At 41.9% G+C, this 16,924-nt stretch overlaps 1 protein-coding gene across 2 annotated transcripts in view; it reads right to left on the minus strand.

The window, feature by feature from the left end:
- The window catches only part of GPC4 (glypican 4), a 118,941-nt gene that overhangs the window by 52,404 nt on the left and 49,613 nt on the right, over nt 1–16,924 (minus strand). For both annotated transcript variants that reach the window (XM_040323719.1, XM_040323718.1), the window contains exon 2: nt 6,726–6,884. In XM_040323719.1, the coding sequence (XP_040179653.1) occupies nt 6,726–6,884 (159 nt within the window). The remainder of the gene's footprint in view (nt 1–6,725; nt 6,885–16,924) is intronic.

Raw genomic sequence — 16,924 nt, forward strand, 5'->3', positions numbered from 1 at the left:
TATAGCTGCACGACAAATACAGTACACTCATTAAATCACCACATCAACACAAATTCAATAGAAAACAAGAGGCATACACAAAGAATTCGAGAAGGGCAAAATCATACCTTTCTGAATATATAAACAATTTTTGAACAAAAGAAGGCACTGTTTGCTCAATTTCCTTCAAACCCCCTTCATTCATTTGGGGCACAGTTACCATAAATAGTAGTAACCAATTATGGTAACTGCACTTTCTTCTTAGTAAGGAAAACAATGCAAGGTGTTTGGACCCTGGTAGCTAAAGTGTACAAGGAGGCGGGAGCTAAAATGCCATGGTCATCACCAATGCTCTTCCCCTTCCTATCCGGCAAGTGTCGCTGCGTTCAGAGGAAGTAAAAGAGAGGCGGCACCCCTGAGCTTTGCTCTTTATAGTGCATTGATGGTGAACCTTGGCACCCCAGATGTTTTGAAAGTTTGTTTCCCATGATGCTCAACTACACTGCAGAGCATCATGAGAAATAACGTTCCAAAACAACTGGGGTGCCAAGGTTCGCCATCACTGATATAGTGGGACCCAGGGACTGTATTTTGGTGTGTGCTTTGTGATCGTGTGAAGCAAGAAACAGGGTATGGCTAGAAGCCAGAGCAGTTACAAGGGACACAGGGCCCCTGGAGGTCATTGCCGACAGGAGAAGGCTCCAGGGTAGATGTGGTCCTGGGGGCAGACACATGGCATGGGGCCTCGGGCAAATCCCCTGAGGGCTTCCACTCCACACACGCTTCCCCCTGAACTCTGTGCATTTCCTGTGATGTCAATGGGGAACATGACATATTCCCAGCTGTATACACAGGTCTATGATGACATTACTAGTGGCATGAATCTTTGCACACCAACATGTCACGTCATTGGTAGCTGTCCCCTACTCTTGTGGCATGCGAAATCATTAGAGCATGACACCCTTTCCCCCAACTCTATGGTGGCATTGGTTAGATGCAACTGGAGAGATGAGGTCCCTCCCCAATTCTATATACTGTTCTATGAGATCACAAAAGTGGTAGTAAAGTATTTTCAGTAATGTAAACAAGTGGTGCCCCCTGCAGGTTTAAGTCGTAATTTACTAGTATGCACTGTACACTAGTACATTAGACTACATTAGACAGACTTGCCTGATACACTGTCATGGCTCTGCCTGGTCCCTGGCATCTTCCACCTGGTCTTCCTTGCAGGTTTCATATCTTCGACCACTTGAATGGCCACACCAAGGTGATGCTACTGTGGCGCATTGGGAGTTATATCACTGAATGTGCAGCTCAGATCACAATACCCGTTGACAGGCAAGGGGGACATTCATAATATGAGACTCCTAGGGTCGGTCAGTGATTTGTCCAGTTACTGACTTTACTACCACTTTAAAAAAGGGATGTCACTCATCACCCAGCTCTACATACTGTTCCGATTGTTCTAAGCTGTTAACTGGTGGTTTCACCCTGTTCTTTTCTTTGATGTAATTTATGGTCTTTTAACATAACAGAACAAATGTTTAATCTTTTACTCCTCTTTTGGCCATCTATATCTTTTTTTGCAAGTTGTGTAGCGCTGGCCCCTAGATTTTTTTAAAGAGAGCTCCTAGTTCTACAAAAGATTTGTCCAGGTCTCCGTTAAGTTATATTGATGTCTCACACGTTTCATTTTTTTAAATCACATCCTTTGCAATCTACTCCCTTTTTTGTTCTTTTAAACACATCTCAGCTTAGAATCTCTATAAGGACAGGTCTTAATTTCAATAAAGTATACATTTATTACTGTATTGCTTGGTCATTTCAACATTCTAGAAGAAGGCAATTGTTTTGCCAATTTACTGTCTATGCCGCTTCAGTGTATACCTCACACGTTTATTTGGTATAATAGATACGGAACTCTGGCTGAATTATGATCTCTTTAGAGGGATGCTATCCCTCTAATGATATCACTATTCCTGGCATGTAGAGTTCAGCCTTCCATTTTTAGACCCTGACCCTGCATGGGCAGCATGACCCTTCACACTGCATGTGGCTTTACTGGGAGTGAGTGATGTCCAGTTGATAGATTTAGAATTAGTGTGTGGCCCCAGTTGTAAAGCCCTTGCCTCATGCCTTGTATTGCTTCAGCAGTGCATTGGGAGACATTGCGTTAATCGTTAATCAAAGGACCGGATAATAACCACTGCAAGAGTAATTCCCTGCAGAGAGGAAAGGGTAAAAAAAAAAAAAACAGGACATTTGTCAAAGCACCTTCAGGTCTGAAAAGGCTGTGTGTGATGGTTCCTACCATTTCTAGTTGTATGTAATGCAAGACCTCTACTAGTACCCCTCCCACTCCCCTTCAACCCATCCTGCAAGGCCACTGTTTCAGGGGGTGGGGAACCACCAACAAGGTGATGCAAAAGGTCCTTAACAGTACTTTCGCACTGATGCGATTCCTCGTCTGAATTCCGAGACAACCCCCGTCCCTGAATAGTCTATAAGTGTCCACGTCAGACAAAAAGCGACGTGGACACCCGAAGGAGGATCATGGCTTTAGGTTAGTAAAAAGGAGCTTCTAGACAATTGTTTAAGACACTGATGAGTTACAGGAGAATGGAAATTATACCAAGGATCACCAGTAAAAGCATGTCTCAAAATGGAGAAAATTATCTCAGTCTGAATTAGGGAAACAAGCAGAAGCGTAAAAGGTTGATCTGTACAAATACTTTCCTGCTGTTATTATGCTGATGTGATTTCCCCAATATGTGCTGTGAACCCAAAGGGCTGCCTTGTCGTTTCTGCAACGGATCATGTGACTAAGGGGGTCTGTGTATCCTGCTAAACCCATACACAAGAATACCTCCCCGAATTAATCCTTCCAAGGTGTGGCTAGGTGCACAGTAATGTGAAGCCATGACAAAGCAGCTGCATGCGCCATTTCAGGAAGGTGAAATATATATACATCCACATTGAACAGATGCCTGTGCCTTTACATGTGCTGCTTTGTTCCCCAAGAGGCAGGTATATTCCTCTCTACAGCTGGGCTTACACAATAGAAACAACTAGCAGTTTAATCTGAAGAGATAAAAGAATAGTATGAGGCAAAAAGAAGAAACAGAACACCAGTGAAGGGTTTTTTCAGCATCATATTGCAGGCCAACAGCAAGCTTCTTCCCAGAATATAAGCAGCGAGGGAGTAAGCACGCTTCTTTCACTTTGCAAAATATGCTTTCCGAGTCTGTCTCTAGGGGGAGCAAGATCCTTTTTTACTGAACACATTTTAGATTTTGGCTCTTTTTATGCAACATATTATTCCAGTTTCATACCAGGATGTATAAAACCACTACACAAGCTGGGTTGCAAAGGAGAGGAATGCAAAAACTTCAAATCAACTTTTAATGAAAGTACTCTCCAGTCAAAACTGATATGTTCATTTAGAGAAAGTAAAAAAAAAGTTTTTTTTTAAATGCATCTAGAATAAGAGAGGTTAACTTAATGGGGGGGGGGGGGGGGACAGCATCACCTTCTGGTTTGCATTTTTAAAAGGCATTTTATGGCATAAAAAAATTACGAAGCGTCTGTACAAAAAAGTTCTACATGGGCATTTTTTTCCTGCAAAAAGAACTGGTGTTTAAGCCCAGTGTGCATGGACATTAAAAAAAAAAAACTCCACCAAATCAAAAAAAAATTAACAATGATCTCAGTACAAAATGGGGATGAGAGAGAAAGAAACAAGATGTATACAATGTAGCACAGACAATTAGGGATGAAACAACTATTCGATTAAATCGGCAACTAATCGTTGAAATGGATTACAATTTTCACAATCGATTAATCGGCCAGTAACATAATGGGGTTAAAACAACTAAAATTAGCCCTTTATATTACAAAAAAGCAAATCGCTACTGTAAATATTACTTTCACTGTCCCACAGTTAAAAAAATTAACCCCTTACAGTAGCGATTATTTGCTCTTTTTGTACTTATTTATTTTATTTTTTAACCCCATTATGTTACAAAACATCTTAGGCCTGGGTTCACACCTCTGTTTTTTGGTGCTTTTTGCAGAAACACACTACAGTTCATTTAAATGTTATCCTATGGAACACATTCACATCCATGATTTATTTTCAGCTGCTGCGTATTTGCAAAGGGCAAGGACTTTTTAACGCAAAACGTTCAATATACGTCAATGGAGAAGCTGCAGAAAAGCATGTAATGTGTTTTTGTGGCAATTTGTGTTTTGTAATCTGCCCAACAACAAATTGTCCTCAAAAAAAAAAAAAAAAATTTATATATATATATATATATATATATATATATATATATATATATATATATATATATATATATATATATATATATAATTTTTTTTTAAGGCCATTATCCAATTAATCGAAATAATCGGCCAACTGATCAATTATGAAAATAATCGTTAGTTGCAGCCCTACAGACAATGACAATGAGTTTAGTTTAACCTCAAATGTCAAATCAGAATACCAACTAAAGCTGCATCTGCGTAAGGAGTCCCAAATTATACAATGTTTATGTAAGAAATCATGCGTGGGTATAAGAAGCTTGGCACAAGAGCAGTATATATATAAATGAACAAAAACTTTGCGCACAGGAATTGCTTACTGGAGGCGTGTATAAAGCTGTGGCTGCACATTCCCACAGTACAGACTCTGGTGACAAGTCATTTTCTTCATCAACAAAACCTCATCTAGAGCTGGGAAGTCATCAGAAGCGAAGGCTTGGTCGGAATCTTAATGCCGGCTACACATGTACATACACCCCACACGCGCTTCAACAATGGGAGCTAAAAGTAACTTCAACCAGCTGGCAAGGCCATACATAAGCTTTCTGCACCGAGTGCTCTCCACACAGCTGTCCATTATACTTTACTGACACTGTTCAAGCTCTGAGGTTTATGACTACAACAAACCTATTTCAAAAGGAATTTGTTCTTCTGGCTAGAAGCAGAATTAGATTTGGTTGCAGAGCAATTAAGAGCACTTAGAGGTTGGTAGAAGCCAGGGAAAGGTCAGCAGGCCTTACATGAAAGTCCAACTGCAATGCCAGACGTCTACAAACAACAAAAAGGAAAAAGAAAAAAAAAAAAACCTCTACATGAAATTTGGAGAGTAAAGATTTCTGCCAAACAAAGAAACGAGGGGAAAAGAAACTGGTGAAAGATAAAATAAACAGAGTCTAAATATACTGGGAAGATACAATATTCAAATAAAGTAACCAACAAACTTATAGACAAGTCTGACAGAGTGTTTATCCCTATGTAGGAGGAAGACACTTCAATTGGCAGCTTACTGCAGGGATAAAGAATAGTGATTGGACAAATATGACTCCCATTCAAGAACAGCTGGTCATATCTGATGTAGCCACAAATTTAGAAAGTAATCCAGTCCAATCCCAACTAATGTCTATGGCTAGCCTGAACACAAAACAGGTTCATTTCAGTCCCCCCATCTCCCATAATCACCTTTCACTTGTTTGTCTTATTATATCTATTACTTTCCGTTCCTTCTGTTCCTGATGACACAGACAGGATCTCGCCAATTCGTCCACAAGCAGAAATAAAAATCTGATGGGAACTTTAATTTTTCCCCATATCAAATGTAACCACTTTCCGCCCACGCTGTAGCCAACTGACATGAACGCAGGACTCCAGGGGAGTGCATCGGGTGCGCTCTGCGACCACTCTGTGCTTTGGACACAGCTGATCACAGATCTGGGTAAAAGGCCAATAACAGCAAGCCTTTACCATGTGATCAGCTGTGTCCAATCACAGCTGTCACAATGTAAAGAGATGTTAGTGGCATCAGTGCCCAGATTACCAGAGCCCATCAGTGCACATCAGCGCAGAAAAAATACTTGCAAAAAGCTTTAACAAGAACAAAATGTATTCCAAATTGGTCTTTTTTGTTTTTTTAGCAAAAAAAAAAAAAAACGCAGTGGTGATTTAACCCCACCAAAAGAAAGCGTTGTCTCAAAAAAGTGAGAAAAACTTAATTTGAATACAGTGTTGCATAACTAAGTAATTGTCATTCATAATGTGACAGTCCTGTAAGCTGAAAATCGACCAAGGCAGGAAAGGCGTAAAAGTGCCCAGTATTGAAGTGGTGTGGAAAAAAAAAAAAATTGGCTTCAATGTGTGCACTTATATTTCACACACTCGCCAGCAAGCCAGTGGTATGTTGGGGGGGGGGGGCATTTCTCTACACAATGAAGGCTTCACTTTTGATAACCCCTGAAACCTACCTCAACTTCCAATGCAGTGTTACTGGCCCCAAAAATATAAAATTAAAAATCACAGCAAAATGTTTTTCACGCACGCCTTTGATGTGCATTAAAATAATCATCAACCCCAAACTCTAAAAATAATTCAGGTTTCCTATTTTGGGATTATAAAATTGCCAAGGAACAGACTTAAAAGCGCTCTTCTGGAGAAGCGAGAGTACAACACATGTTTCTCATATGTCTGTGTGCCGGTAGAAGGGCGTAAAAGCAAAAATCAGTGAAACAAGGGGAAATGAAGAAAATCGTGTTTGCATCAGCAGATTTTATTCACATCAGCTTATGTCCTTGTGATAAAAACAGCCACTCATCCACTGACACAACAGTGACTTTTGTTCTTTAAATATACAGGAGTGTGCAAGCATAGTAAAAAGTCCCTCAAAAAACAGTAAAATCCCACCAAGATAAAATAAAAAAATTAGAACTTACCATCAAATTTGTTGTATCTGGAAGCAAAAATATTCTGCATACTACTGCATGGTTCAGTGACAGCGGCCTTGAAGTCATGTTTACTTTGCTGATTGTACTTCTCCTCCATGGCCTGGGAGCAGCATGTGTGCCCCTGTGAGCAGACTTTTAGGTGGTCACCTGGAGAATAAAAACAAGAGGGAATTATACAAATGCTAACTGAATTCTACAGATCATCTTCCATATAAATAGTCTTTGACCACCTGGCTGATCATAGTTACTCAGTTTGCAAAACCTCATTCTATAACATTTACATTTTTTTTTTTTTTTTGTTCCAAAAGGTTCTTAAGAACTTTGATCCTACCAGGCTCATGTACAAGACCTTAAAGCAAATTGTTCTTTCCCAACGTCAATCGCCAGCAAAATAAAAGTTTTCGTTTTGGATAGAGCAGGGTAGAGTTAGTGCCGGTTCACACTACATCGACTTGTGATCCGACTTGTCAGACCTCGAGTTGCCCCAAGTCGATGGACATAAGAAATTCCATTGAAGTGAATGAGAGCCGTCTTAATGTACACTACTGAAGTCGCTCCGACTTCAGAAAAGGTTCTTGTACTACTTCAAGGCAACTTGTACCCATAGATTTCAATGGAAGTTACCTCCAAGTCAGATCTCCATTTATATTGAAGCAACTTTACAGGAAAAAGAAGATGTTTACTCAGGCAAACCCCTCCCTCCCACAGAGCCGATTATTCTGTGATTGGCCACAGCCAAAGTCACTTGTCTTGGAGGCAGCTTTAAATCGCGCTGAAGTCGCCTCCAAATAGCCTTGCAAAGTCGCTCTTTAAAGCGGGGGTTCACCCTAAAAAAAAATATGTCTTTGTCTACCATGCCATCCAGCATACTAGCGTCAGCTACAGTATGCCTTTTTTTCCCGCTGTACTCACAGTTTAATCCATTAGTTTAGTTTCAGAGGTGTTCCTATGAAAAGGGGAACATGATTGACGGCCGGCTATGGCGCATCACGCGTTCCGAAAGTAGCCGAAATAGGACTCGGATCTATACGGCGCCTGCGCAGTCAGCTCCTAGTCTGTACGCAGGCGCGGTATAGCGCCGTGAAGAGCCGAGTCCTACTCCGGCTATTTTCGGAACGCGTGACGCGCCATAGCCGGCCGTCAATCATGTTCCCCTCTTAATAGGAACGCCTTTTCCCGCGGGAGTCTGAAACTAAACTAAAGGACTAAACTGTAAGTACAGCGCAAAAATAAAAAATAAAGGCATACTGTAGCTGACGCTAGTATGCTGGATGGCATGGTACAACGTTGTTTTTTAGGGTGAACCTCCGCTTTAATGTACACTACTGAAGTCGCTCCGACTTCATAAAAGGTTCCTGTACTACTTCAAGGCAACTTGTACCCATAGATTTTCAATGGAAGTCACCTCCAAGTCGGATCTCCATTTATATTGAAGCAACTTTACAGGAAAAGGAAGATAGTTTACCCAGGCAAACCCCTCCCTCCCACAGAGCCGATTATTCTGTGATTGGCCACAGCCAAAGTCACTTGTCCTGGAGGCAGCTTTAAGTCGCGCTGAAGTCGCCTCCAAACAGGGTTGTCCCTGTGTAAACCGGCACTTAAGATAAAAGCATTTGTCTTCTATTTTTATATCTATATACCATGTCCTGTACATGTTTTCAATGCAAGTCAAAACCAAATTAAAGTTTCCAGAAAAGCCCTGGACTGGAGGAACCTAACATGTAACGTTCAGTAGTTTTTGCTACAAAATGCTCAACATAGATTATATATATGCACTGGACTGCATGTGGTGTGAACTGGCCCTTAAAACACAAACATTGTTTGGCAACATTTTCCAGAATTTGCCTATTCACTACCCCAAGTCTGTATTAAACTTTGAAAGCCTTGTACATGGCCAATTATTATAACTGGTGCAAACAGATATTTTTTTCTTTGCATACAAATGCAAATTCAGGTCGCCCGAGTGTTGAATCCTTGGGCTATGAAGACAGGAGAGCGTGTGGAGGCAACACAGTTGGCAAAAGCACAAATTGCACAAGACTGTTCATGCACACTGCAGCTCAAAAAGAAAAAGGAGCTGATTTTACAGGCTTTTGAGCTTTTATTTCAGCTGGAAGAAGCTTGTGCTTTTTGTGCTCTTGTGCGTTTTTTAATAAGCTTCTTCAAAGCTCCTTTGAGCAGAAGCCTTTTTTTTCCCCCACAAACCCTCCAAGATGATATTTTCTTAACCACTGTATAAACAAAAACAAAAAGCTGGAACAAACATTTCCACATGTTTTCAAGCTTCTTTGAGTCACTGGCTCCTCAAAAAAATGTTTTTCCTGCCTGCAGGAGCACATACCTGAAAAAGCCATAGTGTGCATGGACACATTGGCCAACATTAAGGGGATTTTCCAGGCAGAAAAAACAAGAGCTGAAAAGCCTGTAGGAGCCGCTTCTTTAAGCTCTTTTGAGCAGCATTGTGCATGAGGCCTTACACAATGGTCCCGTCGATCTCCTACCCCAGAATTCCTGGGAGCCGTCTGCCTGAACATGCGGCACATAGTATTTGGAGATGGTGGCCTCACCCAGCAACAACAATCTTGTGCTAAAGCCAGGGCTTTTCTCAGAAAATAGGTGCAGTAACTTAAAAGTAGATGGGCCCCCAAAACCACCCCCTCTGCCCCACGCACACAATTTTGCCAACAGTGGAAGGGCCTTATACCGGGAGGGCATTACATACCGAGTGCAGAGTTGCAGAATGCAGAGTTCAGAGGTGCGCTACTTGAAAAATTCAGGGGGGTGCACTGCATACAGAGTGTAAAGTTCAGGGGGGTGCCAAGTACATAGTGCAGAATTCAGAGGTGCATAGCATAAAGAGTGCAAAGTTCAGGGGTGCACTACACACAGAGTGCAGCCTTCTTCCACAGCTGTTTACGGTACTTCTGCATCCCCCATTCACATCTCACTTTCACCCCTCTTTAGCTCTGACCTCTGTAAGCAACTCCCCTTCCACTGCTCTCATCTTCTGCCTCCTTCCTGCCTTAAAAGCTCCACCATCTTCCACATGTCTTACTTGTGTTGCTGTATTGCGCTGAAGCACCCAGCCAGCTCTAATACCTCCCTGCACACTAGGTGGCTCTGCCTCAATTGCAGATGATCCAGTGGGGGTGCCGGTATCTGCACTGCACCTCGGCACCTGCATCCCCCTTCCCCCCGTCCTGCACTCAGTTGGAGTTGCTCAGCAGATCATATCTGTGGAAGCCATTGGGAGACTGTAAACACAGAAGCCAGACTTCTGTGTTTACAAGTTATAGTGGTGAATAGGGAGCAGAGGGCCTGAGCCAACAGTGGTGGAACAGAAAAAAAGCCCTGGCTAAAGCCATCTTATAAAACTACGGAAACCTGTCCTGATAAAAAGGCAGAAGTGGTCTAGGGCTTCAATAAATTCTCAGTCACTGCCCTGGAACAAGCATGCAGATTAGAAATTCAAAGTAAAGGCCATTCGTCGAAATACTCGTTTCAGATCAGTGACTCAATGTATACTGGATCAGCAAACCGGGCCAGGTAACTAGCAAGAGAAGTCAGCAATAGTGCAGGTTTACACACACGTGTGTATGTATATAGATAGATAGAATTGTCATGGCTGTTATCGCTCCCATTACCACAGTGAAAAAAATTCATATACTTCAAGGGAACTGTTATAGATCAACCATGAACAGAACTGCTTTAAAATAAAGTCTGGAGGATAACTGCACTGTTCATTGTGAACAGGATTTTTTGGGTCGGGGCAAAGGTCCATTTAGTCAGCAAACACATTTTTGTCAGCCTTGTCTTTTGGTTAGCAGGCAAATTCAGAAAACCTTGTTCTGTGAGGAGTATCAAAGAATCACTTGTGTTCATAGCTGTGAAATTTGCCACATATAAAAAGACAACTAAAAAGTGAATTTGCTCTTTTATAATTTGGAACTGCATGCAATTTAGTCCTGGGTTAAACATTTCTTCTTCATACAGATCTTCTCCAAGTCCCATCAGCATGCAGGGCCCCATTCATACTGGCACGTTCCAGGATTGTGCAGAGAAACACGTGTTCCTGAAACATGCATTGAGCTTGCAGTGCCATTAATGGTCAATGGCACCCCAAACACAGCTAGGAATTGTGTGTTTTGTCGTGCGACAAATGTGGCAAAACGCCCAGCATAGAAGGGCCGAAGCGGAACGTGGCAAAACGCTCCATGAGCTACTTTACCGCGTTTGTTGCGAATGGGCTGCCAGCCTATGCTGCTGCGCAAAAAAATGTGCGCAACGCGACGTGTAGCTGTGAATGGGACCTAATCCACTCACCCAAACAGCACTCCAAGTTAGGGCTTGAAGTTACGCGAAAGAAAGAACCTGCAGATCGGTCACTGCATATAATCACTTTCAACCTTTGGGGAGGGAATGCGCTAAAAAGAGACCCACAGACTTTACTCTTTTAAATTTCAGAACACTGTGTAACAGACGTCATCAAGTAATTGTTGTAGAGGTTGGACCTTTTTATCCCGCTGACTGTGTGCGCAGATGATTGGTAATATACCTCTTTAGTAAATCAACCTCTATAAGCAATCAAGGCATGCAGTTTCACTGCTACAGGGTGGCAGCTCCGTGCCATATTACATACATAAATGTGACCCTGCACTACCGCCTGCTTGCAGGTCAAAAGACTTACCAGGCAGTGAAGATAGGAGCAGGATAACAGCCCTGAACGAACGCTAAAATTGTAAACAGTCAGCAATGGAAGATTTATAAATAGGGGGTGACAGTTGCCACACTAGAAAATACAAACGCCTGAGTTCATGACAGGCACCATTAGCTGAATCCGTGATCAGACAGGAAAGAAAATTTCCTATGGATTTCCGTCTTGTACCGATGACCAGGTGTCAGAAGTGTTGGTGGATAGGCTAAAAACAGCAGCCAGTAGCAACCTATCCCCTACATGGGCTACTTGCTGTCCAGTCCCACTGTAGACCTTGTTTCAGTTGCTCTTTTTATGGCCAGTCACGGCTGGAAGCTGTAGTTTTAACCTTTTCCTGTCTGTGCTCAACGTATTACTAAACCCACAATAGTAAAAATCAATCTGTTTATGCAGTAAAGCATGCTGGTTATACTCACTGTGGAACCTAAAGGGGTTAATCCTTTGAATTGTGTATAAAGGTTGTTTGATCTCTGGTCCTCCTCTTCTTTCACTGTCCCCAAAAAATTACTTATTTACAAAGCCAGTTGATGGGCTGCACATGCTCAGTTTGGTGTGTATTGCTAGAGTTTATCTTTATTTTTTTTCCTTGGGTGCATGTGGTCAGCACAGGGCCAATCAACACTGTCCAGACAGAGGATCGGGGGGGGGGGGGGGGGGGACTCCTACAAGACTGCTATATACTGCTGATGAGAAAAGGGTATTTAGCCGTTTATATTTACTAAAATAATTGCATTTCCATGTTCTGCATACTGTGGGAGACCAGATATCATGAATGCAGGGTCCTGGGTTTAGTAACTGCAAGTCGTCAGACATTAAAGCTGTTGAATGGGGGAGTTAAAACCCATAACGTCAAACAGATCAGGGCAAAGTATTCATGTAAATAAACACAAGGCAAACAGACACCCTATACTGAGGTCATATCAGGATCCATGAACACTGCTTCTTCTATTATTGTGGAATGATTTACAGCAAGTAGAACACTGAACAAGGATATCAGCATGATTTCCAGCATATGGACGACCACAAGTGAAATGTGCGATATGCTGCACAATACAAACCCAAGTGATAATGATCTCCAATTATCAAAGGCTGCAGTCTTTATAAAATCCTCACAGCCTACTAACCACATCAGTAAGATAGTGGCAATATTAGCATGTGGCAATATTAGGACGTGTCATACACCACACACACGGAAACTGCAGGAAGGGATTTATTAATCTTTAAAGAAGAAAAAAAAATAACTGCATCCCTGTTGCTGCCATTTCCTCCCCTGATGGGAGACCTTGGCTGCATTTACCACTCCACCTTCTCCAGTACTAATATCTGAGAAGTAATTTAATACATCTTAAATTGTTTTCAATTCACATTTTTAAAAGGCAACTACCCAAGTAAAGCCTTTGAGCCAGTTCACACAGGGGTGGCACGACTTTGGGGGCGACTCGGCAAGACAACTTCAAAAATTATTTCTGTATTGAAGTTAATGCAAGTCACCCGAGTCGCCCCCAAAGTCGTACAAGAACCTTTTTCTAAGTCGGAGCGACTTGAGTCACTCCTATTAGAACGGTCCCATTGAATAGAGCGGAACGCAACTTGTCAGGCGGCTGAGTCGCCCCTATGTGAACCAGCTCCTTGAAATGAGCAATGAATGAATTTAGTGTGGAGCTTCTACAGAACTTCTCAAATCTGTGTGCTGGGGCCCAGATATGCAAGCCTGTGCTCAGACACTCCGGATTTGACTCAACGAATTACCAACGTTGAGTATAGTAGAAATTTAAAAGGGTCTATTAAGCCAGAATTTTTCAATGCTACAGTAGATTCTGAACAGTAGAGTTACCCATTGAAGTCTTTAAAGTGGTTCTAAAGGCTCAAGGTTAATTTTATCTAAAAACCTACACTGTGCAGCAGCCCCCCAGCTCACCTCCATCGCGATCCAGTGATGTACAATAGAGCCTTGGCTTTCTGGTGGCTCTCCCTCTGCATTAGCTGAGACGGTAGTCAATGGGCAGTCAATCGCAGCCAGTGATCAAATGAGGAGAAAAGGGGGAATGGCTCCCACTGCAGCCAATCACAGCCAGTGAGCCAATGAGGAGACAAAAGGGGAATCTCGCCCACTGCAGCCAATCACTGCCAATGAGGAGAGAGGGTACAGGGCCAAGCCGAAGCGCTGTGTATGAATTGACACGCAGAACCACAGCTCGGGAGCAAGGTGCCCATATTGCACACTGCTTGCTCTGGGAGCACACAGAAGGAAGAAGGGGGTCGGGAATGCCAGCGGGGAACCCAAGAAGAGGAGAATCGGGGCTGCTCTGTGCAAAACTACTGCACAAAGCAGGTAAGTACAACAGGTTTGTTATTAAAAAATAAAATAGAAAATTGGCTATATTAATTTAAGTTTTAAGGATCAGTGCTTGGGAGATCTGAGCAGGGCTGTGGAGTCGGGGGAAATTTTGGGTACCTGGAGTCGGAGTCGGCAAACAATGCACCGACTCCGACTCCTACTAAATTTAGATTGGAATTAAAAAAAAAAAAAAAAAGCAAGTTTAAATGTCCCAATTCACAAAAAGTTATAATTAATGACTTCTCTACTGTAAGAATAAAGACCAATGCATGCAGTGCCTCACGTAACCGCAAAACGAACACGTTAAGTGACCGTGAAGAAGCATGCTTTTCATGTGCTTCACTATATGGCACGCAACGCACAATTAGGAGCTGCAATACTTCTACTTTCCATAGTGTTGTGTTCTGCTTTTACAGGGAACGCATGTTAGAGAACCAGTAAGTGTCCAAATAAAAAAATTCCAACAGGAGTTTTATGAAGCACTAAAAGAAGTTGAAAAGTACGATCGCTCATCAAAACTTACTGTTGAAGAAGCCATCCTTGTTTATCCAGAGATCGTTAGTGATGTGGCCAGAATAGTTACTGCAATGCCACCCACCCAAGTCAGTGTCGAAAGATTATTTTCAGCCCTAAAAATAATAAAGTCTGACTTAAGAGCCTCTATGAAAGAGGATCTGGCAGAGGCAATTCTCTTCCTTAGAACTCTACATTGAATTGATTTGCATTTGCTAAGCCTAGAACTACATTTCAAGATTAATATAAACCATTTCTAGGTTTTGCAGATTTTGTTTTTGGTTCATTATAGATAAGCTTTGTTTTTGTTCTAAAACAACCAAATAATGTGGTTTGTATTTTTGAACTGGTAAAGATCCTGTTCCTGATGTTTATGCCTGCTGCTACTATCCAGCCACTTGATTGTTTTCATTGTGTTTGTCTTTTGCTTAAACTGTGCAATACAGTAGACTGTTGGCTTCCCAGCCAGTAGTCCTGTGGTAGGTTGCGTTTCTTTCACTCAAGGAATGTATAAAATACATTCGCATATTAATACAGAGGAGGGGGAGTCGGAAGTACATAAAACTGAGGAGTCGGAACATTTATCTACCGACTCCACAGCCCTGGATCTGAGCTCATATTTTGCTCACCTGCGACAGTCATTCGAATGTCATCTTAAATTTCTTGTTACATTTTTCATTTTGTGTTTTTATTTATTCTGAAGAAAGGCTTGCTTCACTAAAGAAGAAAAGAAGTGATATATTGTTGTGTTAAACAGTCAGGAAATCTGTAGGGGTACCAAAGAGATGAGAGGCCAGCAGTCTGACAACTGTCTTATTGGAGAGGATTCTTCCTTTACTTCCTGTGCCATAGCCAAAACAGGAAGTGAGGGACTCTGGTTGTCATTGGGTTCACTAGAACTAGTGTCCCCACTGGAAGATTTTCCCTCTATTCCTTTTCTGGCGACAAGCCCAAAGTTTGGCATTTTCTTTTACTTTCATTCTTGGTAAAAAGGACAAAGATTCAGTGAATCCCCCCAACAGGGACACATAAAGCAATAACAACCTGACAGTTGTTCTAATCCCTCTCTACTACCCAAAACTAAAAAAAGTTCTGCCTTTAGTTATACTTGAAGTGTAACTTAAGTTTTATGCATTTATCAGACAAGTCTATGGAAAACTCACAGCTCAGAAATAAAGAAGTGGTCTTTCTTCGGAAAATAATTGCGATGCTTGGGGAAAGAAAATATCAAGTGCAATTTGTCCACATGAATAGGCTATACTTGTTAAGCTTTGTTGAAGAGATACGCGACTCTGGGTCAAATGAATCAATGTAAACCTGATCCCACAGCTGTACGATTGTGGAAACCCGACCAAGGTTTTCAAATGAACAACGTTAAGCTTCTTCCCTCAACCCTGACAAACTACTTTCTATTAAAGGAACACCTTCATTGGTCTAATCAACTCCCAAGGCAATTACAATATTAATTGTCTGATACAAAATTGACACTGTTCAAAGAAACTCGACTCTTTGGGAAAAGTTTCTCTTTTGGCCAGGTAACTTGAACTGCTATGTATTCAGAAGGATTTAGAATTTCTCGATTTCCCGGGTAAAGCTAAGGAAGAATACATTAAAAACTGCCAGACAGATTATTTTCAGAGAGTTGGAATAATACAAGCTCTCAAAAAACGGGATGTGTGTCTTGGCTGAAGGAATATTTAATAAAGTGATTTGTCAGCTGGACGTTACCAGCAACACCCTCTTGTAATGCTGTATCATCCATATTTCGTTAATGGAAGGCCAATACAAACACTTTAGAAAAAGCACCAGTCCAAGACAGCATTAAGGCAGACCATTATAAGTGATTTGCACGCTTACCGCAAGCACCGTTTCTCCGCAGCACACAAGGAGAGCTTTCACTGAGCAGGGTTAGAAATGGAAAGGAGACATGTGAACATATCTTGTTTTGATAAGACTATTTTGCATTGATTTCAACAAGATCCTGAATACTGAAAGAACTTTCTTAAAGTTAATGCAGCAAGTCATGGTCACTAACTGTGCGCCTAACTTGGGGTACAAGAAATTTGTTAGGGGTACAGGAATCCTTTCCTCTAACGTGGGTCATGCCTGCCAACCAACAAAAGCATAGTACACACTAGTTTTTATCTGCTCAACACAGGGCTATAAAAAAAAAAAAAGTGGCAGGGGTACTAACAATCAAATGTTGGTACAGTGCTATTGTGGTCTGGGGAAGCCCCCCACCCCCCCCCCCCCCCCCCAAGTGTTACCAAACCCAGGACCCTGCATTCACTATCTCTGGTCTCCCACAGTACATGAAAAAGCAATCGTTTTAGTAAATATAATCTGCTAAATACCTTTTCTCATCAGCAGTATACAGCAGTTTTGTGACTTCTATCAGTTCCTGGTAAAACCTGTAGGAGGAGCTTCCATACTGCACTGAGCTGTCCCATCAAGATCCAAGACCCCTGACCCCTCTGTCTGGACTTTGCTGATCACATGCACTCTCACAAGAACAACTAAAAAAAAACCCTCTCTACCAACTCTCTTATCCAGACCGGTTTTGGAGTCAGGGGAAGGAGGAGGATCTGTGCAAACAGCACCAAACAGCCTTTTTATAAAATG

The sequence above is a fragment of the Rana temporaria genome, chromosome 9 (assembly GCF_905171775.1).
Source record: "Rana temporaria chromosome 9, aRanTem1.1, whole genome shotgun sequence".
Lineage (NCBI taxonomy): Eukaryota > Metazoa > Chordata > Amphibia > Anura > Ranidae > Rana > Rana temporaria.